This window comes from Pipistrellus kuhlii, unplaced genomic scaffold (assembly GCF_014108245.1).
Source record: "Pipistrellus kuhlii isolate mPipKuh1 unplaced genomic scaffold, mPipKuh1.p scaffold_m20_p_2, whole genome shotgun sequence".
In the NCBI taxonomy this organism is placed as follows: domain Eukaryota; kingdom Metazoa; phylum Chordata; class Mammalia; order Chiroptera; family Vespertilionidae; genus Pipistrellus; species Pipistrellus kuhlii.
In genome coordinates this window covers 72,798,402-72,826,392 of record NW_023425515.1, presented here as the reverse complement: position 1 = coordinate 72,826,392, position 27,991 = coordinate 72,798,402, and the positions used below count along the sequence as shown (strand labels likewise).

Here is a 27,991-nt window from a genome sequence, read left to right as displayed (position 1 = left end):
AGTGGAAATTGCCTAAATGCCCGCACATAGACAAGTAGATGAATAAACTCAAATATTCAACAGATGGAGTATTATATAGCTGTTAAAATTTTCTTTTAAAGATCTCTGAATTGGCAATTTCTATGGTATACTGTAAAGCACAAACAAGAGTAACTATAATATGCTACATTTCATGTAAGAAAAAACACATTTATTTATTTTTTTAATAATATATTTTATTGATTTTTTACAGAGAGGAAGAGAGAGGAATAGAGTTAGAAACATTGGTGAGAATCATCGATCAGCTGCCTCTTGCACCACCCTCACTGGTACATGGCCTTGACCGGAATCGAACCCAGGACCTTTCAGTCTGCAGGCCGACGCTCTATCCACTGAGCCAAACTGGTCTCGGCCTATTCATTTATTTTTTTAAAATAGGATAAACTGGATACATAGACACATTAGCTATAGGTAACAGGATAAAAATGACAGAAGAGAATAAAAAGAGACTTCTTTTGGAACTACGCTAATGTTTTATATGTAAAAAAAGTTAAGGAATGGGAGGTTTTATGAAATACAAATTAACTACATTATAAATGAGAAACATAACCATACTGAAAGGGGGAACAGAGAAAAGAACCAGCGTAACTTTGTAAAACGATATTTTTAAAAACTTTCATTTTCAAAAAGGGAGAGGGAGAAAGCAATGATGAGAACCACTGACTGGTTGCCTCATGTACACTGGGGGTCAAGCCTGCAACCAGACATGTGCCCTTGACCAGATGGAACCCGGGACCCTTCAGTCCACAGGGCAGTGGTCTATCCATTGAGCCAGACCAACTAGGCTATAAAACAGTATTTTGATTATGGAATGAGACTAAAACAAAGAGCGTAGGCCTGCGGACTAAAGGTTCGATTCTGGCCAAGGGCACATGCCTGTGTTGTGGGCTTGATCCCCAATAGGGGACATGCAGGAGGCAGCTGATCAATGATTCTCTCTCACCACTGATGTTTCTATTTCTCCTTCTCCTTTCCTCTCTAAAATCAATAAAGATATATATTTAAAAAAAGAGGTTAACACTTGGAGAATATATGAAAATACCTTATAATTTTCATATATGAACTCTTGATATTTTTCAAAATGAATTAAAAAAAAATTTAAAGTACTTTCACTTGCCCAGAAAAATAACTAACAATCTCTCTCCAGTGTGCCAAGCTAATTTTGATCATTAAAAGAAAAAACACCAAAAGTAGAAGAAATGATCCGAAATAGGAAGTCATAGCTTCCATTTGTAATTAGTCAAACTACATATGAATCTTAATTCTAGGTTAAGTTCAGTCATTCGGTTAAGATCTGAACTGTTGGGCAACAGCATTAAGAAAACATACCGAACCTGACCCGAGTGGCTCAGAGGCTGAGCATTGACCTATATGCACCAGCAGGCTGCTGGTTTCAAGGCTCAATCCCCAGTGAGGGTGCGTGCAGGCGGCGGCAGGTGAATGTTTCTCTCTCAGAGATGTTTCTATCTTCTCTCCTTTCCTCTCCCACTAAAAATCAAAGAAAATATGTAGAGCTAATGGATGGTAGACACCAGTAAGAGAATACCTTCTAGCACTAGATATGCTTTGGCAGGCTTTCTACAGCACAGGGCAGACAGACACTCTGGCAGGGGAGGAAGAGAAGGATGCTATAGAACTAAATGCTAAATTAGGTAAGAGTCTAATGAACAATAATTAAATACCTTTCATTACCTTGGTCAACCATCTGGGCAAAAGCAACAATGGTAACCTTTGTTAAAAAGCAAGCAAACAAACAAAAACACCCAGCAACAATTAAGCATAAGAGAAAATAAGAACACTATTGAGTTTGACAAATTTATTGGTATTTTAATAAAGACATTCATCTCGGTTATTTCTCTCTCCCATCTTGACCATAGGCTAATATTTCATTTGAGTCAAGAAAAGAATATGCAGGAGAGGGATTTTATTTTAACAGTAAAATAGACAAAAATGAAAAGTTTGCCTACATTAAAGCAAGTTAAATTCATGTATCTTGATATCATTAAATCAAGTAGTTAAGAACTAATAGTTCTATATACATTTCCATTGTTTTTCTTGGGACTTACTCTAATAAATGAAAGTTAACAAAGTGTTAGGAATATATACAGACTGCTTCTCTGGAATTACTACCTTTTAAAAGAGCTTTGCAATTAGTTACCACCATTAAGACAGTCTGAAGCTGCCTGCAAATTTAACATTGTAGAAGTTTTCAAGGAAATCATTATACTGCATTTTTCTTTTATCTATGACTATACCTTTAAAGATGTGTTTGTCACATTAAAAAAGAATTCATATACAATACAAAAATACAAAAACAAAACAAAACCCTAAACACATAGGTCTAACAAAGTATATGTGGTCAAAGAGTCCATAAAATGTTTAAAGATGCATTTTCTTTCTATTTTCAATATCGAAAATGTGCTTTTGAGAGGCCACTGGTTAATATGCATACACTTAAAATAAACCATTTTATTGTATTAAATAAAGATTCCTATAGTTAAGTACAAATCAAAATGGAATTCACAAATTAGTAACTTAAATGGTATGACAAAATTACAGAAAGTGCATCTTTCTTATTTTCCATCTTGACACCATGTTGCTTTTTTGCTGTGTTACCTTTTAAAAAATAAAAACAGCCAAATATTTAAGTATTATGTACATTTAAAATTTTTGGTGGTGGTTTGTATTTTAAAAGAAACAGCTTCCTATGACTTGCCTCAAGACTGGTGGAAATGCTTACAGGAACTAAGCTAATAACAAAACCAAGAGAAGCACATTCAAATACTGATTTACTTTGGTAGCAAACGGTTGTTCTTTGTAGACTAATGAAGGCAGACGAGACCCATTAAGGTGAAGTGGGCTATATCAAATACTCAACAATATACATAAAATTAAAAAAAATTATTTTAAAGAGCTAAGCCTCTGTATCCACTGATAGCAATGCAATATCTAGTTTGACTTGAAACAAAACAAATGCCCATTAGGAAAAAAAGCAATCTTTTAATGTTATCCAATTCACTTTCAGTCAATACTCCAGTAACACTTTCCTCCCAATACATACTCCCTCTTTATAAGGCTGTTCCTGGGAGCCAGAAAGTTTAGGTTGATAAGGGAGTTAAGTTAGAGTAATTGCTTGCTGTTTAAACAGACAATAACTTTTTTGCTTCCCTCTTAATGTGCTAATAGTTGTGTCTAAAAAAATATGCAATTCTTAGAAAGGTACCATTTCTGATTTTTTTTTAAATTATCTGTAACCTTTGGAAACTAATTACATGAAACTACAAAATTAGCAAATGTCTTGAAATCTGTATATAAAACATAAATTACGTCTAATTTCAAACTCTCATTTATTAGTGTACCACTCAATCTTAAAAAAAAAAAGGCGGCTCCAAAGATAGTCTTATATCATTCTTTAAAAAGGAAACTGTTCCTTTTAACTTTACACCCACCCATGCCCCAATTCAAAACATATCCTTTAATTGTCTTGGTCATGGACATTTCCAAGATGGGATTTTATATTTCGCTCCCATAGCTTCTGGTTATCAGAAAACCCATGCTTTCCTTTATTAAAGGAGTTTGGTCCTGCTGATGTTGGTGTATCCCTGTGTTAAAAGAAAAGAAATTTATTCAAAATGTTATACAAAGCCTTTTGGGTCATGTTTTTAATCATTCAAAACACATTTGTTTAGCGCTTATTATAAATATAGGCTGAACATCAGAATCCCCTACAAAGGTTTTAAAAAATATCCTTTCCATAGACCCAGTTCTAAAATTTCAGATTCAGGCTTAAGGAGGATAAATTTGTAGTTTTAACATCTGAGGTGATGATACACTATAGGTCCGGTGCAGGAATTCATGCACCAGTGGGAGGGTCCCTTGGCTTGGCCTGTGGGATCAGGCCAAAATCAGCTTTCCAACATCCCCCCAGGGGTTCTGGATTGTGAGAGGACACAGGCAGGCTGAGGGACCCCACTCTGTACGATTGGGGCCAGGGAGAGACACAGGAGGTTGGCCAGCCAGGGAGGAACTGTGGGAGTGCTCCAGGGCATTTCCTGCCAGTCTCACTCAGTCCTGACTGGCCAGACCCCAGCAGCAAGCTAATCTATTGGTAAGAGTGTCTTCCCCGTGGCGGTCAGTGCACATCAGTGGTTGAGCACCCTTAGCATATTATGCTATGATTGGGTGAACAGCTGACTGGATGCATACCATATTAGGCTTTTATTATATAGAACTAGTGGCTCGGTGCACAAAATTCATGCAAGGGGCGTGGGGGAGGGGCGGGCCCTCAGCCCAGCCTGCAACCTCTCCAGTCGGGGAGCCTCTGAGGGATGTCTGATCCCAACAGGCCTAAACTGAGAGTGGGACATCCTTCTCGCAATCTACAACCACTGACGCCTAACCACGCCATGCCTGATCGACCCTAACTGCTGGCCTGATCTTGCCCCCAACTGCCCTCCCCTGTTGGCCTGATTAACCCTAACTGCCTCTGCCCCCACTACCATGGCTTTGTCCAGAAGGAAGTTGGATGCCTGGAAAGAATTTGGGCTAATTAGCTATTGTCCTTTTAGTAGTATAGATTATATAGGATAGGATTTTAGTAGTATAGATTATATAGAATAGGGGGGTGGGGGGGAACAGTGGTGGCAAGGAAGAGAGCCTTTTCCAGCAGAAGACATGCTCCTGGCTGACAAAAATACATAATCCCTAATCTGGACTGATAGCCAGCCATATGCATTATACTGCCAAACCAGTCATTAAAAAAATTGAACTGCTTTCTTACACTTTACACCAAACAGCTGTTGCCCTTAAAACCCCTCCTCAGTCCCCACCTTAGGTTCTGCCTTTGCAGTTCACCCAGATTAAGTTCTGACTGGTTGGCTTCTATGCCAGTAAGTGTCTCCAGGCCTATCTCTGGGCCTGATCAGAGAGGTGGGGCTGATTAGCAGCCCCCCAAGAAGGCCCGGAGAGAAACTGAGGCGTGGCTGCTGGCAAAGCCCGGAGAGACAGAGAGGCAACAGCTGATATGGAGGCTTCGGATCAGACCCTGCCTCTCTCCTCCCAGGCCCCCCCCCCCCCCCGCCCCCCGGCCTCTCTTCAGGTCTGATCCGTAGCCCTCTCAGCAGTCAGTGCTAGGTTGCTGCGCCCACAGCTACGGCCACGGCCACCTAGCACTAACTGCAGGACTGACTTCTGGTTGGTCGAGCCTTCAGTCGTTACAAACCCTGGGTTTTTATGTATTAGGATATATATTTTATATATTAGGATAGCTAATTTAAAATTAACATTTCCACGACAACAGAAACAATAAAGAAAAATTAAAATACTTTTGCTTTATTTTGTTTTTTGACATTTAAGTGACCATGGAAAAAAGGGTATTTATGATTAAGATTAAGTGGTGAGAATATCATAAATGAAATGAGTCAAAGCCATTTCTTTTTATACCAGAAAAAAATCCAATATTAATTTTAGATCAGAACATTGCTCATAGCTATTTCTTATTAAAAAAAAAAAAAAAAGTAAAATATATATAGATTACATGTATCTAAAAAAAAAAAAAGTCTTAAATTGTTAATTTTCTTAAGATACTCATCACTGAGAGAATCCAAGATGGCTGCCCAGGTAAACACCTAGCCGCAGCCGCACACAACAATTTCAATAAAATACAACTAAAATATAAAATGGACATTACCCAGAACTACAGGAAAGTCGACTGACTGGAAATTCTACAACAAGAAGCAAGGAGAAAACCAGAAGGAAGAGCGGAGGAGCTGTAAAAACCTAAGGTACGGAGACACGCGGTGCGCGCAGAGAGGATAGAGCCAGAGAGAAGGGGCGGCTAAGGTGCTGGCTGGCGTTCCCAAGCGGGAAGGAGATTAAAGCTCCGACTGTGCTGGGCCCCAGTTCCAACTGCTCTGAACCCCAGTTCTAGGCCATAACTCGGGGACCCAGGCTCATCCATAGGGAGCTGGGCTGTAAGGTGGAACCCCGGGGGAGCGGCGAAAGGAGGCCCCGGAGGCGTGCACATTGCGCGCAGAGAAGGGACAGTTGGCTGTGCCGTGGGATTGCCCTAGAGGGAAGGAGACTAGGGCTCCAGACTGCTCTGAACACCACCTCCAATCCCACTTCCAACTGAACTGAACCCCAGTTCTGAGCTCATTGGGGGAGAGCATAGACTGTTTGGTAGCAGGCGAAAATCAAGGGCACCTTTCCCTCAGAGGCGCTTGCAGCGAGTACTGAAGGACCCTGAGTCTCAGGAGCCACATAGGGCGGGGATGACGGAAGCCAAGGCTGTAGGCTCCACCCTGAAACTCCTCCCCATCAGGAAAGCTGCGAAAATGCGACAACAAAATAGATCACAAACGAAAGAAATGGAGGACAAAAAGCAACTGGATATAGAGTTCAAATCTATGCTTATAAGGTTTTTCAAGAATTTCCTAGAAAAGGTCGATAAGACCTATGAGGATATGAAAAGGGATCAACTAGAATTAATAAGGAATCAATGAGAAATGATAAGGGATCAACAAGAAATAAAGAATACATTGTCTGAAATAAAAAATATTATACAGAGTCCTAAAAACAGAATGGAAGATCGCAAGAATCAAGTCAAAGATTTGGAACATAAAGAGCCAGAAGACACTCCTCCGCAGAAGCAAGACAAGAGAATCCAGAAAATTGAAAATAATGTAAGAAACCTCTGGGACAACTTCAAGCGAACCAACATCAGAATTATGAGGGTTCCCAGAAGATGAGAGACAGCAAGATATTGAAAACATACTGAAAGAAATAGTGACAGAAAACTTCCCCCACCTGGTGAAAGAATTAGACTTACAAGTGCAGGAAGCCCACAGAACTCCAAACAAAAGAATCCAAAGAGGACCACACCAAGACAAATCATAATTAAAATTTCAAGAGCAAAAGACAAAGAGAGAATATTAAAAGCAGCAAGAGCAAAGCAGGTAGTGACCTATAAAGGAGCACCCACACGATTGTCAGCTGACTTCTCAACAGAAACCATGCAGGCCAGACGGGAATGGCAAGAAATATTCAAGGTGATGAATAGTAAGAACCTACAGCCAAAGAACCTACCCAGCAAAGCTATCACTTAGAATCGAAGGCCAGATAAAGAGCTTCACAAATAAAATAAAAAAAGCCAAAGGAGTTCATCAACACCAAACCAGAATTATATGAATTGCTAAAGGGGGTTCTTTCGGAAGAGAAAGTAAATAAAGATAAAAATTATGAACAACAAATATGTAACTATCAACAAGTGAATCTAAAAACCAAGGAAATTAAAAAAAAAACCTGATGAACAATATTAACTGTTGAATATAATAGAATCAGAGGTATGGAAGTGGAGTGAACTGACGATTCTTGGGGAAAAGGGGAGTGGGGGGTGTGGGAAGAGACTGAACATAAACTGTGCACCTATGGATGAGGACAATGGAGGGTGGGGAAAGGGCAGAGTGTGGGATGGGAACCTGGTGGAGGAGAGCAATGGTGGGGGGTGGGGGGGGTGGGGAAGGAACATTTGTAATAATATGAACAATAAAAATTTATTAAAAAAAAAAAAGATACTCATCACTGATTAACTAATAAAGACAAACAAAAAAACCCTCACAAAACTGTTATGCTGAATACACAAGGAAAGCCTGAATACTTAAAGATTATGTATAATTTATCCTTGCTCGTCATTCCCCATAATTTTCTACAATATTTATGAAAAACTATAATACCTTCCAATGTTCTTCATCCTCATCTTTGCTTCTGGAGGCATTTCCTCTGGTTCGCTCTGGGGATAAAAAAGAAAAACAGAAGTTAATAGAGATGATTGCATATAGATTTATTAAATTCACTTAATTACAATATGCAAAATTCTATATCTAAGTCTTTTAGCATTTTTAATTTTGTAAATTTTGATAAAAGAAGAAAATTATCTTAACTACATTTTAAAAATAAATATACTTCTAGTGTGCTAGTTTTGCATTGAAGTTTTTGGTGAAAACTAGATATTCTAGAATTAAAATCATTTGTTGAGCCGAAACTGGTTTGGCTTCAGTGGATAGAGCAACGGCCTGGGGACTGAAAGGTCCTGGGTTCGATTCCGGTCAAGGACATGTACCTTGGTTGCGGGCACATCCCCAGTGGGGGGTGTGCAAGAGGCAGCTGATCAATATCTCTGTCTCATTGATGTTTCTAACTCTCTATCCCTCTCTCTTTCTCTCTGTAAAAAATCAATAAAATAAAATCATTTGTTGATTATGTACTATACATTGTGTTAAATGCTTTAATATGCATAATATTTTAAAAATCTATAACAATTGTACATGATTATCATCATTCCCACTCTGCAGGTGAAATAAACAAGGTCAACTTGTCTAAGGTAAAAAAGCTAATAAACAGCAAAACAATAGAGTGCCAAAGCAAAGACTCTTAATCATTTTCCTAGACAGTTCCTTCTCAAAAATGCTTCCTTGACTAAAAGGTATCTTGAAAGTTCCTTGCTATTTCCCCCTATTTATAGTTATGGATAAGTTACAATGATGTAAGTCTTTAAGTATAAATTTTGTCGATGAGCTTAAATATTTTTTTTAAAGGGGGTCCTTAAGATTAAAGGAGTTTCTATTGGTTAAATCTGGGACAATTAGAGCATCATAACCAAATAAATAAACTAAGAATCCATGAACCCACCACACATATAAATAAGGGAAAACTCTTCTTTACAGTGATAGGGGTTAGCTAGCCAGCTTAATTAGGCAGATAGGAAGCGGGGAGAGGGGGGAGGAGAGGAGAAGGGAAAGTCCAGAAAGGATGAAGGCATTTCTGGCTTGAGCAATTAAAAGCAGCCTGACCTGGGCAGTTGGGAGAGCCATAGGGGTAATAAAACATCTCCAGCCAGGACAACTGAGAGAGGGTCCATGGGAGAGGAATGCACAGATGGGGGCTTGGAGGCACCGAAATGCTTATCTTACTTTTACAGGGCAGAAAAATGCCACAGGGTAAGGGGGAAGGAAGACATACATTCACAGAGGATAAAGAAAAGTCACAGGATATTGGGAAGGATCTTATTTTCACAAAGGATAGAGGAATGTTGCAAGAGAAGGGGAGAGAAAGAGGGGAGCACCAAGTGGGTTTTGAGCTCTGATACCAATACTATGCAGCACAGTGACCAATGAGGAAAGCACAGGAGATAAAGACTCAGTAGATTCAGATTACTTAGATTTGAGAGAGAGAGAGAGAGAGAGAGAGGGAGGGAGGGAGGGAGGAGAGGGAGAAAGTGAGCACAAGTCTTTTCCCATTTGGGACACCAATGCCTAGATGAAGTTTGTATCTGCTTCTAATAAACGTCTACATTTTTATTAAAGAAATCTGTTTGTCCACGAATTCTTCAACTTCGTTGGACAAGAACCCACAAGAAGAATCTGCTCCCAAACCTCACATTTGAACAGTAACAAACAGAGAGAGGATGAAAGAGAAAAGTCATTTGGTAAAATTATAACAACTGATTCTGGCAAGAATCACCAATGGATGTTAGCACTCAAGAGTAAATGTTTAACATGGAACAGAGTAAGGAATCTCAGAGGGAAGGCGAGGGTGGGTGAGTAGGTGGGAGGTAACCAAGCAAGGACCTTGCATGCATATATGCATGGCCCATGGACACAGACAATGGGGCAGTAAGTACCGTGTTTCCCCGAAAATAAAACATCCTCCAAAAATAAGACCTACTTACAGGTTTCCTTCTGAGTGAAATATAAGGCATCCCCCCGAAAATAAGGGCCTCCTAGGCTTTGTCTCAGAATGAAAATTAATTTACCGTAAACTGGTTGCTAGGGCCGCCCCGACTGGCATCTAGCAACCAGTGACATTAAGCGGAGTGCATGTGTTTCCTGTATTTTGGCAAATCGTCTGGATGGCACTAAAATCCCACCTTTAATCATTTCTAAGGGCAAGAAGGAAAAGATTGAATGTGTTTTGGGCATTTTTATTCTTGAAATTGAAAAAGCCTGGGCCACACAAGCAGTTATAAGGAAGTGGGTCGGTTTAATGCTGCTGCTTGTTATGCAAGGGAGCCAAAGAGGTCTGCTAGTCTGGGATGCAGTCAACACTCACCTTGTTAAAGACATGAAGACATTTCTTCATGAAAGAAAAATAATTCAGATAATGATAACCGCAGGAATGACGGCCTATCTCCACACTCTTTTAAAAATATATATTTTATTGATTTTTTACAAAGAGGAAGGGAGAGAGATAGAGAGCTAGAAACATCAATGAGAGAGAAACATTGACCAGCTTCCTCCTGCACACCCACCACTGGGGATGTGCCCGCAACCAAAGTACATGCCCTTGACCGGAATTGAACCTGGGCCCTTTCAGTCCACAGACCGATGCTCTACCGCTGAGCCAAACCAGTTTCAGTAATCCACACTCTTGATATTGCAATAAACAAGCCATTCAAAGACAATTTGCGCATGGAAATTAATGACTACATTGAAAATAGAATGGAGAGAAATCAGCGTGGAAACTTTGTGAAATCTAAACTGCAAAAAGTTGTGACTTGGGTGAAGAATTCATGGGAGAAAACCACTGACAGTTGCATTGCAAATGTACCGCGAGCAGGCTACCTTGACAAGAAGCTCATTTAAAGACAGTGCTATTGCTAAACATGAGAGATTTGGTCCACTGATTCTGAAAGAAGTGGGGTCACAAGAAATTCACCAGGAAATTCAGGAATTGGATTGTTATGATGTTCCAGAAGATAATGACATGATTGTCATTGAATAAATGAGTAAATTCTTGATACTGTAGGATTCACAGTTTGTCTGGTTTGTGTTGACAACTACCGTACCGTATACAGGTAATAAATTTCCTTTATTTTCATTTAACAATAAATGTGTACCATATTCTTCTTCATGGAAAAATAAGACATCCCTGAAACTAAGACCTAGTGCATCTTTGGGGGCAAAAATTAATATAAGACACTGTCTTATTTTCGGGGAAACAGGGTAGGGGCAGACTGAAGGAAAAAAAAGAGGACATATGTAATACTTTGAACAATAAAGATTTTTTTTTTTTTTTTAAAGAGTAAATGCTTAATATACCTCTCAAACCATTATCTCCAATAAGGTAAATTTTAATTAGAAAAATAAAACATAAAAACAAACCATGACTTGACAGTACAGACATCACTTTAACCAAATGATCAAAGTTAATGATGCCTATAATGGGACATATTGACAATATGTGCTCTTTGATATGCAGCACTGAGAACCTGGCACTACCACTTCTGTGGTATTCCAGCTAAAAGAAATTAGACTCTAAAGAGATATAAGAATGTCCTTTGTCCAATATGTTTCAGGCTCAGATATATATTCGAGGTAACATAACCATTTTCTACAGAAAAAGAACCAGATAAAGATTTTGTAGGTTTCAGATATTAGTCCTTTGAGACAAACTAGCATGTGCTGGGGACCAAATCTCATATGCTCCGCTCTTTGCTGGTTTTATTATTTTTGGTATTTTTAAACTGACTTTTTTTTTTTTTTAATTGAGAGAGAGAGGAAAGGGGGAAAGAGAGAATCATTGGTGTGAGAAACATCAATTGGTTGCCTTCCATATGCACCCTGACTGGGGATTGATCATGCACCCAAGCAGAGTATGTGCCCTGACTGGGAATCGATCCCAAAAACTTTTGGTGTACAGGACCATGTTCCAGTCAGGGCCCTGTCTTTGTTGATTTTAGACATTTGCAAATATCTTGTTCCAACTTTCATTAACTTTGTCAATATTAATAAACAGGAATCCTTTATTTTGGTACAATCTAATTAGTCAATTTTACTTAGGGCATGGAGAAAATGTTTTTATTTTATTATTATTTTTTTATATATAAGTTTATTTGAGCCAAGCTGATAACATATACAGGGGAGCAAGATCTCAAATGCTCCCCAGATAGATTTTAGATGCAATGTATTTTTTTTCTCATTTTTTTAAAATAAATCTTTATTGTTCAGATTATTACAAATGTGATCCTCTTCCCCCCCTCAATTGCTCCCCTTCACCAGGTTCCCACCCCAACCTCTGTCCTTTCCCCATCCCCCACTGTCCTCATCCATAGGTGCAGTTTTTGTTGTCTCTTCCCGCACCCCCACTCCCCTTTTCCCTGAGAATCGTCAGTCCACTCCCCTTCCATACCTCCGATTCTATTATATTCACCAGTTAATATTGTTCATCAGATTTTTAAATTCTCTTGGTTTTTAGATTCACTTGTTGATAGCTACGTATTTGTTGAGCATAATTTTTATCTTTATCTTCTTCCTCTTCCTAAATAACCTCCTTCAGCAATTCATGTAATTCTGGTTTGGTGGTGATGAACTCTTTTAGCTTTTTTTTATTTGTGAAGCTCTTTATCTGTCCTTTGATTCTGAGTGGTAGCTTTGCTGGGTAGATTATTTTTGGCTGTAGGTTCTTGTTATTCATCACCTTGAATATTTCTTGCCATTCCCGTCTGGCCTGCATGGTTTCTGTTGAGAAATCAGCTGACAATCTTATGGGTGCTCCTTTATAGGTCACTACCTGCTTTTCTCTTGCTGCTTTTAATATTCTCTCTTTGTCTTTTGCTCTTGGAATTTTAATTATGATATGTCTTGGTGTGGTCCTCCTTGGATTCCTTTTGTTTGGAGTTCTGTGGGCTTCCTGGACTTATAAGTCTATTTCTTTCCCCAGGTGGGGGAAGTTTTCTGTCACTATTTCTTCTAGTACTCTTTCGGTATCTTGCTCTCTCTCTTCTGGAATCCCCATAATTCTGATGTTGGTTCGCTTGAAATTGTCCCAGAGGTTTCTTACACTATCTTCAACTTTCTGGATTCTCTTATCTTCTTGCTGCTGCAGGGGAGTGTCCTCTGGCTCTTTGTGTTCTAAATCTTTGTCTTGATTCTTGCGATCTTCCAGTCTGTTTTTAGGACTTTGTATAGTTGCTCCCTTTTCATACCCTCATAGGTCTCATTTATTTTATCTGACTTTTTTAGGATATTGTTCAACAACCTTATAACTTTAGTTTTGAACTCAATGTCCAATCTTTTCTTTTCCTCCATCTCCTTCCTTTGTGTCCTTCCTCTTGTCTGCATTTTAGTTGTCTCCCTGATTTGATGGAACAGCTTTGTGTGCTAGGTGTTCTGGTAGAGCCCAGTAGCACAGCCTTCCCAGTTACCTACAGTGGACAGTCTTGGTGTAGCCCTTTGTGGGCTGTGTGTGCAGTCTTGTTGTTAAGCCTTGCTTATTGTTGGTATCACTGGGAAGCGTTGATCTCCAAGCCAATTGGCTGTGAGGATCAGCAGTGTCTCAGCTAGGAGGGTTTCCGTACTCTGCTTGAATAGGGCGGGGTCTTGGGGTGGCACAGACAATCTTTGGTTCCCTGTCAGTCTCGCCTTAGAAAAGTCCTTCACAGTTCCTGAGGTTCAGCGTGCCTTCTCTCTCCTTCCCAGATGGCAGAGCTTCCTCTCAGCCAGCCGTCTGGCGCTTCAGGGCAATGCCTCCCCTGTTTTTCAGTTCTAAATTCAAATTTGTTGTGGTAGGCTGCATTCGGGCGTCTACCCTATGCCGCCATCTTGGTTTCTTTCCCGAACCTGTAACTCTTTAGTCCCCAGGCCGACACTCTATCCAATCAGCCAAACCGGTTAGGGCACAATGCATTCTTTTATCTAAGGGACAAGTTTATCTCTTCCTATCATTACCATATATAGCAGAGAAAAAGTGTTGCCTGAACCTGTCCAAAATTTCTTTATAAATAATTACTGCCCTCAATGGATAGAGCATGGGCCTGTGGACTGAAGGGTCCCGGGTTTGATTCTGGTAGAGGGCACATGCCCTGGTTGCTGGCTCGATCCCCAGTAGGGGACGTGCAGGAGGCAGCCAGCCAATCAATGATTCTCTCATCATGGATGTTTCTATCTCTCCCTTCCTTTCTAAAATCAACAAAAATAAGAAATAAACAAAAAAAATCTCCCAGCCGAAACCGGTTTGGCTCAGTGGATAGAGCGTCGGCCTGCGGACTAAAGGGTCCCGGGTTCGATTCCGGTCAAGGGCATGTACATTGGTTGCGGGCACATCCCCAGTTGGGGGTGGGCAGGAGGCAGCTGGTCGATGTTTCTCTCTCATCGATGTTTCTAACTCTCTATCTCACTCAGTTACTCTCTGTGTAAAATCAATAAAAAATATATTAAAAAAAAAATCTCCCAAAATAAAGAAAGCAATTACTACTATGTACTGCTTATAATTGCCAGCCTCTCCACTTTTACACATGCTGTTTCCTTCTTCCTATATTGTCCTCATACAATCTGTTAAGAATGTCAAAATGACAGAAAACAGTAAATATTATATTAGTACTTTTTAAACATTCCTGGGGAGAATGGGGCAATGAAATACATTTTTTCTTCAACAAAATATCACTTGGGTTCCCAATTATCAAATAGATACAAGAATTGCTATAAGTAAATGAACACAGACAACAGAGGAGTGTGGGCATGAGTGGGAGGTGGCTGGGGGGTAATGGGGGAATAAGGACACATAGGTAATAACTTAATAAGAAATTTAAAAATGCTGGAAAAAGAAAAGAAAAAGAAAACGAAAAAGAATTGCTGTAAGTAAATAGGGCAGGAGACCAGATCCCTGCTTGTTAGGCATTATCACCTTCCAGCACAGTAGCTCTTGAAACATTTCAAGAGAACACCAGAACTCTGAAAAAGTTTAAAAATCTATAAAATCAGAGCCTGCATTTCACAGTTTAAAAACTACACCTCCAAAAAGGTAAAGTGATTTATTCCCATTAAAATACCAATGTATATTTCACAAACCTAGAACTTACTTTCCAAAAATCCATCTGGAATAAAAAAAGACCCCAAATAGCTGCGGGAATCCTGAGAAAGAACAAAGTAGGAGGGATCTCAATACCAGATTGTGAGCTGTATTACAAAGCCACTGTTCTCAAAACAGACGGATACTGGCACAAGAACAGACATATAGATAATGGAATAGAATAGAGAGCACAGAAATTGACCCAAACCACTATGCTCAATAAATATTTGACAAAAGAGGCATGAACATACAATGGAGTCAAGACAGTCTCTTCAATAAATGGTGTTGGGAAAATTGGATAAATACCGTATTTTTTGGACCATAAGACGCACTTTCCCCCCCCCAGAAGTGGGGGGGAAAAGTCCGAGTCTTATGGTCCAAATATAGCCTACACATATACTTAAAAAAAAAAGTTTTTTTACTTGCCCGGCTCTGTGTGGTCTCTGTGTGCTTGCCCAGCTCTAAAATGGTTCTAAATGCTGTTTACTTTACAGGGTTGATTACATGTGTTTATGACTGTGATGTTGGGTTTTAATGCACATAAAATATTTTAGGACACTATTTGTTTCAGAATCTTTTTTTCTTCATTTCCCTTCTCTAAAAACTGGTGCGTCTTATGGTCCGAAAAATACGGTACATGCAAAAAAGTGCAACTAGACCACCAACTTACACCATATACAAAAATAAACTCAAAATGGATAAAGGACTTAAACATAAAACGGGAAACCATAAAAATACTAGAGAAATCCACAGGCAGGGAAATCTCAGACATATGCAGAATCAATTTCTTCACTGATACTGCTTCTAGGGCAATGGAAATTAAGCAGAAAATAAACAAATGGGGCTACATCAAAATAAAGCCTTTTGCACAGCAAAAGAAACCATCAACAAAACAACAAGAAAGCCCAGTGCTCGGGGGAATATATTTGCCAATGTTATCACTGATAAGGGTTTAATCTCCAACATTTACAGGGAACTCATACAACTTTTTAAAAAAATATATATATTTTATTGATTTTTTTACAGAGAGGGAGGGAGAGAGATAGAGCTAGAGACATCGATGAGAGAGAAACATCGACCAGCTCTATCACTGAGTAAACCGGCATACAACTTAACAAAAGAAAGATAAACAACCCAATAAAAAAATGGGCAATGGACCTAAATACATACTTTTTAAAAGAAGGCAGAAGGAGGATAAGAGATGTATGAAAACATGCTCAAAGTCACTAATCATCTGAGAGATACACATCAAAAGGACAATGTGGTACCATCTCACACCTGTCAGAATGGCTATTATCAACAAATCAACAGACAACAATTGCTGGGGAGATGTGGAGAAAGGGGAATCCTCCGGCACTGCTGGTGGGAATGCAAACTGGTGCAGCCACTGTGGAGAACAGTATGGAGCGTTCTCAAAAAACTAAAAATGGAACTCCCATTTGGCCCAGAAATCCCACTCCTAGGAATATATCCCAAGAAAATAGAAACACCAATCAGAAAGGATATATGCACCCCTATGTTCATAGCAGCACAATTCACCATAGCTAAGATTTGGAAACAGTCTAAGTGCTCATCAGCAGACGAGTGGATTAAAAAGCTGTGGTACATCTACACAATGGAATACTACACTGCTGTAAAAAAGGAAGAAATTCTGCCAAAACCGGTTTGGCACAATGGATAGAGCATCGGTCTGCGGACTGAAAGGTCCCAGGTTCGATTCCGGTCAAGGGCATGTACATTGGTTGTGGGCACATTCCCAGTGGGGTGTGTGCAGGAGACAGCTGTTCTCTCATCGATGTTTCTAAATCTCTATCCCTCTCCCTTCCTCTCTGTAAAAAATCAATAAAATATATTAAAAAAAAAAAAAGAAGAAGAAGAAATTCTTACTGTTTGTAATAGCATGGATGGAACTGGAGACCATTATGTTAAGTGAAATAAGCCAGCCAGAGAAAGATAAATATTACATGATCTCGCTCATTTATGGAATATAATGAACAACATAAACTGATGAACAAAAACAGATCCAGAGACAGAGAAGCATTGATCAGACTGTCAAACCTTAGAGGGAAGGCAGGGGAGAGTGGGGATAAGGGGGAGAGATCAACCAAAGGACTTCTATACATGCATATGAACCTAACCAAGGAACACAGACAACGGGGTGGGGGGTGAGGGGGAAGAGCGGACGGATGATGATGACAATGAGGGAGTAAGGACACATATGTAATGCCTTAATCAATAAAGAAATTTAACCTCCCCCACAAAAACACAGGCTTTCTACTAGTTAACAACTGGACAAACAGTAAAAAAATCCAGTCTAGTGGTCTTTTCAGGCATCTAGTTACCAGCCTCTTCCTTTCCCTGAATTCCACATCACTTCATCTCCAAGTACTTTTGATTTTTATTTTGAGCTATTTTATGTATAAGTCTCTGCTCTAAAAGACTAGAGAAACAGGTCTGATTTATCTTTACAATCTCCTGTGCTTAGCACATAGAAAGCACTCAAATCATAGAATGAATAAAGGTCCAAAGAAGAATACAGAGATGAGTAGTTATTCTTTACCTACTGACATGGGATCTGAGCATTTCACATTTATCCAAAACTCCTCTACAAAAATCTCCAGCACAGTTGAAAATTGAGCTGCTTAGTATTATCACTGTGATTTGAAAATTGACGAGCTTATAAAAGTATTCTTTGGTTTGTCAAAACCCTACCTGTTTCAATACCCAACTCGTATTTCTTCTCTTATATAGTCTTCCCAATCACTCCTACCCCAGTGTTTGTGCTCCTCTGAATGTATAATTCTTTTTTTTTTTTTTTAAATATATATATCTTATTGATTTCTTACAGAAAGGAAGGGAGAGAGATAGAATCATCGATGAGAGAGAGTCATCGATCAGCTGCCTCTTGCACACCCCCTACTGGGGATATGCCCGCAACCAAAGTACATGCCCTTGACCGGAATCGAACCCGGGACCTGTGAGTCCGCAGGCGGACGTTCTATCCACTGAGCCAAAAACGGTTTCGGCTGAATGTATAATTCTTATCCAGAATCCTTTTGGGAACAATTACTTATGTATCTAGTAACACTTGTTTTTCAGTGGGGTCACATCTTAAAATGAGGATTAGATTCTATAGTCAGAGTATAAGGAAAAGTCAAAATTATGCTTAAAATTCCATAGTCATTCATAAGCATGGTAAGAGAGGGACCCTATGAGGGGCATGAAGGGAGTAGGACTGCCTAAGACAGCACGTCAGCATCTTATGCTTACTCTGGAATATGAGTTTATTGAAACTTCTGGCAGAATCACCTGCACTATTTGTTATTCCTCATAGGAACAAAAGGAGAAAACACTATAGCTGCCTCATGGGGATAAATGGAGAATCACTTGTATTATTAAAATGTCTCATCACTGCCGAAACCGGTTTGGCTCACTGGAGAGAGCGTCGGCTTGGGGACTGAAGGGTCCCAGGTTTGATTTCGGTCAAGGGCATGTGCCTTGGTTGCGGGCACGTCCCCAGTGGGGTGTGTGCAAGAGGCAGCTGATTGATGATTCTCTCTCATCGATGTCTCTCTCATCAAAATATATAAAAAAATAAAGTATTAAAATGTCTCATCACTGAAGACTTTAGCTATAAAAATTATTAAAGGCAGCAGTATTCAATTTGTTTTTGGATACCACATACTTCCTAGTACATACGTATATTATCTATCTATATAAAGCCCAGTGACTCTTTCGGTGGAACAACCAGTCACTATGATGAGCACTGACCACCAAGGAGCAGACATTCAACATAGGAACTGCCCCCTGGTGGTCAGTGTGCTCCCACAGCAGGAGCACCGCTCAGCCTGAGGCTGGGCTCATGGCTGGCCAGTGCAGCGGCTGCCTTTGTGGGAGCGCTAAGGAGTGGGGAGCCAAGTGGGAAGGAGCAAGCAGTCAGGCAGTTAGGAGAGAAGGGTCCCAGATTGCGAGAGGGTGCAGGCCAGACTGAGGGACTGCCCACCCACAAATTTTGTGCACTGGGCCTCTAGTTCATAAGCAGCATTTATTGATGATTAAGTTCCTTTCCCTCCAGAGTTAATAATATTTTAAATAACCCTGCAATCAAATATAATAGAAACATCCAGATCTTGCATTTGTCTCACACACAGAAACTGATCAGACTTGCAAAGGAAATTCACTAGTACCATTAATACAACCTATAATCTGTCACTAACATCTTTCTTAAAGAATTGGTCAAAGTAAAATAAACAAAACTGGGTGTCAACTTACATCTTCATCTTCATTAAAAGCTGCTGCTACTGAAAGGGTTTTTGGAGCAAGAGTTGGAACAGTTTCTTTAGGTTTCTGAAGAAAAAACATATTAAAGAGTATGACATAACATTTATACAGGCTTGCTTAATGATATATCGATAGTTTGTCATCAAATATTAAACTTTATGTTTTAATAGAAATAATAAGAAACTCAGAAAAAAACTTTGGACAAATCCATTCTTTCCTTTTGAAAATGTGCGTTATCAATGGGTAGCTTTTTTACTTTACTGTCCATTTTCCCCCTCTTATAAACGATTTCCTAGTTAGGACCTACAATTTAGTATCATTTAGCTAAGGGGCACCTGGGACAGGTAAGAGAAAATTATCAGTAATACTTTCCCATTGTAACATTAAAATTAAATACAGTGTATTCTTGGGAACATAAAAGACACCAAGAATTGTCTTTCTACTAGGTAGCTTCCTGCCCTATAAGCATGCTTCATTCATAGCATCTCTTCTGTTTGAAGTAAATTGTTCTCAGTATCCCCAATCCTCTCACCACCCATTCAGTCTTCAACCCACTGCAATTTGGCTTCCTCCCTTACCATTTTCCGTGATTCCGCACTCAACTAGAATCAGGTGACCCTGACTATATAAATCACCAACCACAAGTGTGCTACTTTTGACTCTAATCACCAGCTCCTTTTTTGCATTTTATTTTAAAATAGATTTTATTGATTTCAAAGAAGAAAGAAGGAGAGAGAGAGAAAAACATCAATGATGAGAGGGAATCACTGGTTGGCTGGCTCCTGCACGCCTCACACTGGGGGTCAAGCCTACAACCTGAACATGTGCCCGACTGGGAATCGAGCTGTGACCACCTGGCTCATAGGTCAACACTCAACTACTGAGCCACGCTGGCCGGCCCGGCACCAGTTCCTTTTTAAAAACATCCCTACCTTGCCCGGCTGGTGTTTCTCAGTGGTTCAGCATCGACCTACGAACTAGGAGGTCAAGGTTCGATTTCCCGTCAGGGGATCATGCCCAGATTTCGGGCTTGATCCCCAGTAGGGGTGTGCAGGAGGCAGCCGATCAATGACACTCATCACTGACGGTTCTCTCTCTTTCCCCTCCTTCCTTCCTCTCTGAAATCAATAAAAATACATTTAAAAATAAAATAAAACACCCTTACCTTGGCTTCTGTGACACTTTTTTTAATTGGCGATTTTCCGAATTCTCTAACTTTTTACTCTTTCCTCCCTCCTGTCTCCCCTAAAATGACAGGAAACCTAAATTCTATCCTTACTGTCTTTCCTTCTCTATTCTCCCCCGGTCAACTCCATTCATCCCAAACTTAATATAGTAGAAACTTAATCTATATCAGATTTAAAGATCTTTTAATGAACATCTAATGCAGAAAAAAGCTATATGATTTAGCAACTGAGCATTAATTTTCACAGAAAAGACAAACAATTCAAAAGTAATTTTAGAATTTTTCTCCTTACACAGAATGTAACTATTTTCGAAAGCTAATAGCAATAAAACATATAAGTAACTTTTCTTCTTAAAGAAGAGATCTGTTTGGATAAACCATATAAAATAGATAAAGTCAAATCTCTAAACCTCATATGCTTCAATCTAATATTTCAAATACTTTCCAGATACTCCATAGTTCTAAGTATTGATTTATGGTTTATATATTAAAATAAGGGCTCAAGCCCTGCCAGCTTGGCTCAGTGGTTAAGCAATGACTTATGAACCTGGAGGTCATGGTTCGATTTCCAGTCAGGGCACATGCCCAGGTTGCAAGCTCGATCCCCAGTGTGGGGGTGTGCAGGAGGCAGTCAATCAGTGATTCACTCTCATCACTCGTGTTTGTTTCTTTTCTTTTTCTTTTCAACATAATGATGTTTCTATCTCCCTCTCCCTTCCTCTCTTGGAAATAAATAAAAATATATTTTAAAAAAAACCACACATGTGCAAAAAATTCCATAAGGAATCAAAAGTTTATTTGTAAGGAACTACTGTCACAGGCCGAAACCGGCTTGGCTCAGTGGATAGAGCATCAGCCTGCAGACTCAAGGGTCTCAGGTTCGATTCAAGTCAAGGGCATGTACATTGGTTGCGGGCACATCCCCAGTGCGGGGTGTGCAGGAGGCAACTGATTAATGTTTCTCTCTCATCAATGTTTCTAGCTCTCTATCCCTCTCCCTTCTTTTTTAATAAAATATATTAAAAAAAGGAAGTATTGTTATCAGGATATCAATGAAGGTCCCTTTGCAGCTCCAAATAAGATAATTAGGAAGCTCTTCTTATCAAGGAATATTTTGCTAATATTAACCTTTTAAGATAAAATGATTTCTAGAGATATTATTTTTAATATTGCTAGAATAAAAAAAATGAAAAATAAGCTGAAATTCTTTCTGAAAAAAGCTGGTTTTGCTCAACTTAGGAAAATTCTAAGCTATTAGTTGTAGTTGTTTCTTATATTCCTAACCTTTTTTTTTTAAAGCTTTATTAAGATATAGTTAATTCATCCAGGTTTTTCTTAGACATGGAGCTAATAACTCCTTAAATACCTATATGTACATTTTTATACTTCATTTACCTAACTCAGTGAAAACAGTTTCCAAAACAAATTCTTAAGACCCATTACGAGTATCATATATATAAAATAACAACTCACATTTGATCCAAGTTTGATGGATATGGCTGAGGCTTTCTTTGTCGTCTGACTACCTATGGCAAATCCAAACTTGGAGATCTTTGTAGGCTTTGTTGGGAGGTCTGCAGCTTCTTCTTCAGCTGATCGCTTCTCAGCGCTGCGACTGGAACTTTCCCCTCCATTACTGGAAGAAACAGTCTTAGTTTTCACAGGTTTTTCTGCTTCTTCTTCAGGTCCTGGTGAAGTCGAAACAACTTACCAAGATGAGCTATTTTTACTGAGCAGACTGACGGGAGCAGCAACCTCAAAAAGCATCGTTATAAGGAAGATACCTCTGCAGTTGTCACCTACTGACCCAACAGTCTCTTCCACTGTTTGTTAGAGTATATAACAGGAACTGAGATTGTGGCAGTAGAAGCTCCCATGAATTAACTAGCATAAAATACAGAGCAATTTAAAATTATAAACACAGAGTTCACAGAAAGTAAAGACCCTTCAACTAAACACTGCAAGTTGTTCAATAATCTGGTTATTTGAGGGATTTTGTTTAGAAATTAAGATCTGTAAATTGTTTTACACAAACTAGTTTGTGAGCAATTAGTCACATCATAGAATACATGACTAATAAGTTCCAATATTCTTCAATAATGTACTATTAGTTATACAAACTACCTAGTTATAAACATTACCTGAACTACAATATTATTAAAGCCTGGAATAACTTTCTTGAGTGATGTGTTCCTCATGTACATCTCACACAATCTTTACTTGTAAAGGAACTTTAAAGAAGACTATAAGGTTATCACCTTTTGAGTACTTCTACTCTGAAATCGTGGTTATTATCACCTGTTTTAAGTTACCCTTAAGGGCTTTTAGCAATCATACTTAGGTTTATACATTATTTTTAATCATGAAAGACAGATGAGCTAATTATAATTTCAAACAGCAAAAGGCATTCATACAAGACGTTTTTCAGTAATTTTGCTAGTGTTTTCATTAATAAATGATGAAATAAATTAGTTCACATCTTGAATATCTCAGGTATGTTATACAAGGCTATTTAAGAACATATTGGGAGATAAGACAGGTTTGACTATTATTAAAATTCGTATTTTCTTTCCCTAGTTTACCAATTCACTCTATGGGATGTGTTCTGCTACAGTGGATGATTTATTTATGGAGAAAGAGATGACCACCTAAGGCAGTGGTCGGCAAACTGCAGCTCGAGAGCCACATGCGGCTCTTTGGCCCCTTGAGTCTGGCTCTTCCACAAAATACCACGTGCGCCCGCACGTACAGTGCGACTGAAACTTCATGGCCCATGCACAGAAGTCAGTTTTCTGCTCTCAAAAGAAATACCAATCGTTGTACTGTTGATATTTGGCTCTGTTGACTAATGAGTTTGCCGACCACTGCTCTAAGGGACAGCCCTGACGATGGTTAAGAAATGACAAAAAGCTTGAATGCAGGGGAAGGAAAGTAAACACAGACTGACAACTAACTAATTAAAAAAGGGGAGGCTATATATCTCAATCTATATAGTTTGGAATTGTAGAGTCTCTAGTTAGTTAATAAGCACTTAAAACAGAACATCTGATTTTGTTGAGAGGAAAAAGAACTCTTTAATTTCCTTTGGACAAGAGGTGAGAGTTGTAATGACAATGTAGGAAAGAAATTAAGCAGGATGAGGTTTTGGGATTTTCCCAGGAAGTGCCATTTACTTACTCAGATATGAAATTACAATAGTAACTAAAGAAAGTTAGATTACTATTCAATAGCTAAAATGCAGAACTCAATTTAGAATTTCTTTTTAAAAAGTATTACGTATGTAGTGGTTGCCAGAGGGAAGGGGGGAGATGGAAAAAGGGGGTCTCAGTTTATGGTGACAGGAGACTTGACTTTGGGTGGTGGCATATGGTACAATATACAGATCTTGTAACACAGAACTCACACCTGAACCCTATCTGTTCATGTTGACCAATGTCACCCCAATAAATTTAAATTTAAAATAAATAAAATATAAAAGTATTATGTAGATTTTTTTCAAAATCTAAGTTTGTAACTAAAATAGTTTATGCTAAATTTTATTGGGCTTTCTATTTATAGTTATTTTTTAATTCTTTAAAGTATTACATCTCCTTTTCCTCCTCCGACTGACTCCTCCAGAGACTCCCACCCCCAAGGGCAAGCCCCTTCCATTTCTAGTTCTAGTGATGTGTAATATCTACAGTAAGCCCAAACAGTGATAACTTCTTTGTGACTCAGACACAGCTAAAACTGAAAACTCTTCAAATTGGAATATATAGATATTCTGAAAATAAATTAAAACAAACAGTGCAAAGAACATTTAGTCTTAATTGTAGTATAACTGCTCTTTGAATTGTGACTCAAGGATTATAATTAGTCAAGATTTCCTGTTCTTTTAAAACCCATCTTTACCTAATTCTAGGTCTCCTGTTATCCAGAAAATATTTTTGAAACAAAAAATAATCTTAAAAAACTAAAGCATAAATAGTGAGAAGTGAAAATATAATTCTTACTATAATATTAGTAACTCACAGCAACTCAATTATATTCACGTCTGTATTTTTGTCATCTAAAGAAGCATACTATTAACATCACCTACATCTCAGATGCACACTAAAGATTAAAGCATACTATGTCTATTAGGCCATTTCCACACATGGCTGATTCCAGGGAGGCAAAGAATAGATGTTTCTCTCTCCCTTAAAACAACAAAATCCCCACAATTAAATAAACAAAATGGTACCTTCTCTTAAAAAAAAAAAAAAAAAAGTTATGTGCAACAGCACTTTTTTTTTTGTAAAGGAAAGCACACCTGAGACAAATTATGAAGACATTATAAAGAGTTATTATTCTGCCATCTATAAGGAGACCACAATAATTTTAATACCAATTAGTAAAGATAATTTTATATCACTACTATTCCCCCTAAAAACATGCTAAAACAAAAACAATATTCATACTAAAGCTAATTATCCCTACTGAAGGGGTGGTGGAAAAATTATATAGCGGAATTCTGCCAATACTTTGACAGCATATTAAATACATCTATACTTTCAGCTAAGAGAGTTAAAAAAGCCAGTTTAATAGCCAAGTAAGATTCTTGAGGCTACCAATTTCTTTCTTCAAATAACTAATTTTTAAATGTAATTTTACTCGATAGAATCCAAGGCCAATTTTTGAAGGGAGAAGAAAAAAAAAGTCCCTAATTAGGTAGTAAATAGCCAGGGGAGTGGGGAGGGAGGAGTAGGGCTCAATTAATAACCACTGTACATATATATAAAAAAAAAAAAAAAAGAAAAAAAGAAAAGGAAATTGTGGGTCCAAAGTAACTGAACATTACACTTTTCTCAAGGCAACTCACGTTAAGCCTCACATTGGTAGTTCCTAACAGTTGCCTCTCCCAATGCTATCAATGTTCTGTATTTCCCCACATTAATTACTTCCAGGAAGAACTTGAGGGAGTTAGAGAATAATGCCGAAAACGTTCTAAAGACACTAGGACCAGCTCGCACGTGTTCAATGAGTTGCCTCTGTTACGACAAAGGGCGGGCGGCTGGGGGTGTTTACGTTCCTTTTCCTGAACGCCCGGGGCCTGCCCGCACAGGGGAGGAGGGGGCGCAACAAAGACAGCCCGAGTTTACAGCGCCCCCAAAACGCAGGAGGCGTCCCACGGGCCTCTCTGGGCGCCTAAGCATCGGGCCCGCAGACAGCTGGCCACAGCCTGGCTCAGGGCACCAACCCTAGCCCTGCACCCCGCAGCCTCAGCCGGCCGGCGGCAGACAAAGGTCTCCCCCTTTTCCTCCGCCGCCTCGACCCGCCCCGGGACAGGGTCCGCATTCGGCTTCAAAATCAGGGGAAGAGAGGAAAGGCCGGGGTCCCTTCCCCTTCCCGCCCCCCCCCCCCCACACACACCTCCCCAGCGCAAAGCACAGGCTCCCCGCCAGGTGTAACCGAGAGGGCGGCCCGGGCGGAAACCTGGCGAGCGGCCGGCCCTGCGGCCGCGGCGGAGGCCCCCGCGGAGCGCGCCTGTGCTCTGGGCGTTGCGCGTCTCCCCGCGGCACCGCCGCGCCGGGTCCCGCCCGAGCTGTTCCCCTTCTGGGGGCCCATCTCCCTTCTCCTCGGAGGCGGGGCCTCCTGGGGCCGACTATCCCCCCCCCATCAAGGAGCGGATGCGGGCCCGGATGGGTGCCCGCGGGCCGCGCCGGGCGGGCCCAGGGTTCGTCTGGGCCCAGCACCTGGCCGGGTGAGCGCCAGGTCCGCCCCTTCTCGCCGCGCCCTCCGCCCCCCGCCCCGGGAGCCCAAAGAAAGACCCAGAGCTTCCCGCTCGGCCCGCGACGCTGGGGTTGTGTTCACCTCCGGCGGCTCCAGCTCGCTGCGGCTTCTCCGGCTTCTCCTCTCCCGCCTTCCCGTCCGCCATCTTCCCCGCCGCGGCCTCCCTTGCAGCCGCGCCAAGGACGTCACGGCCCCGCCCAGTAACCATGGAGATGCGGCGCCGCGGGCGGGGCGGCGGCCTAGAGCGGCCCCGAGAGGAAAAACGGAACTGCAAGCGACTTGGTAGCCCGGCGGCCCCGGAAGGAGAGAGGGGAGGGCGGGGCGGGGCGGGGCGGCCCCTGTGAGGACTGGGAAGGCGGGGCGGCCGCTGTGAGGGCGGGTGCGGGCTTTTGACTGGACGTGGGGTTCGTCTTCACGGTCCGGACAAGTGAGGGGAGGGGGCGCATCACCGGGGGCGTTGGTGGCATCGAGTAAGGTTTCTGCAGACCGGGCTGCAGTTGCAGCTTAAGCCAGCTGGCTCTCCTTTTGGTGTTGCTGGATTGCGTTGCCTACTCCAAGAAAAAAAATGTAGGGCCGCATTTTTCGCGACTTAAGAGGGAAATGAGCGTTTATTGAGCGCCCTCTTGTGTTAGACACTATTTCGTTGACTCCCCAGGAGAGTTCAGTTCCCAATTATCTTTTGTTGTTGTTTTTTAAATTTCTTTTGATTAAGGTTAAGGTGTCCAGGCATCCCGATTTTTAACAATTTGTCCCGCTTCCCGCGGCGTTTTAAAAAAGTCCCGATTTTTGGAAAGATAAAATCGGGACTTTTTTTTTTTAAAACGCCGCGGGAAGCGGGACAAATTGTTAAAAATCGGGACGTCTGGTCACCTTAATTAAGGTATCACATATTTGTCCTCATCCCCCCCACCATTCCCATCCCTCCTCACTCCGGAATTATCTCTATTGTGAGTTGAGGCCAAAGAGTAATTTGTGCAAGGACACGGTAGCCAGGTGGTAAAACCGTTTCTAAAGGCTGCAGTTTCTGTATCGCTAACAGAAGTTACTTTTTTAAGTGGGGACTGCAGTAATTTCTGCCTGAGTGTTGCAGAATGAAGTCCAAGCGTTATAATTGGGACCCAGTCTAACTTTTCAGCCTCATTTTCCCTTTATTATACTTTTTTATACAAGGTTTAGTCCTTGCCTAAGGAATTGGAGTTGCTGGGTTTGCCCAATAATATAGTATGACAGAAACTGGTCTTAAGGAGCCAGAACTTGGTTTTGAATACCCTGATCTATCCTTTATTGGCTGAGTAAATATTGAGGGTTTCTTACTGTCAACAGGACCTACATGTCCTTTTCTGAAAAATAGAAATAATAGTGTCTCCTCAAAGGGCGGTCATGAGGACCAAGTGAGATGATTTCTATATAGCATTGTTTGGTAACTTTATCCTGTAGTACGTGTTTAAAAAAAAAAAAAAGTGGTTTTCCTTCATGGCTCAAAAGTTGACAATGAAGACCTTTTTCTTTTTTTTTTTAATACATTTTATTGCTTTTTTACAGAGAGGGAGAAGGATAGGAAGCTAGAAACATCGATGAGAGAGAAAAATCGACCAGCTGCCTCCTGCACACCTCCACCGGGGATGTGCCCGCAACCAAGGTACATGCCCTTGACAGGAATCGAACCCAGGACCTTTTCAGTCTGCAGTCCAACACTCTATCCACTGAGCCAAACCGGTTTCGGCAACGAAGACCTTTATTCCCCCCAACAGAGACCATTATTTTCTTCTTCTCAGCATTTTGTACTGTGCATTTCATATATGAACGGTGCTCAGTGTTTGTGGATGGGTGACTCCTCAGGTTCCAAGTCTAGAGAATGGAGAAAGAAAGTATGTCTCCTGACAAAAGCAG

The 27,991-nt window shown here is 40.4% G+C and overlaps 1 protein-coding gene across 2 annotated transcripts; it reads right to left on the bottom strand.

Annotated features, from left to right (window-relative positions):
* Positions 1-1,840: 1,840 nt before the first annotated feature.
* LOC118724458 (PEST proteolytic signal containing nuclear protein) lies at positions 1,841-26,328 on the bottom strand. 2 transcript variants are annotated; one of them, XM_036447719.2, is made up of 6 exons: positions 26,183-26,302; positions 22,062-22,234; positions 21,824-21,986; positions 19,156-19,230; positions 7,773-7,828; positions 1,841-3,641 (listed from the first exon to the last, which is right to left on the bottom strand). In XM_036447719.2, exons 2-6 carry the CDS (start codon positions 22,115-22,117, stop codon positions 3,515-3,517), a joined length of 477 nt encoding a protein of 158 aa, XP_036303612.1. In that variant the 5' UTR covers positions 22,118-22,234; positions 26,183-26,302; the 3' UTR covers positions 1,841-3,514. The 2 variants fall into 2 exon arrangements, with proteins under 2 accessions (XP_036303612.1, XP_036303611.1); XM_036447718.2 differs by lacking the exon at positions 22,062-22,234 and having other exon boundaries at positions 21,824-22,038; positions 26,183-26,328.
* Between the last annotated feature and the right edge of the window lie 1,663 nt (positions 26,329-27,991).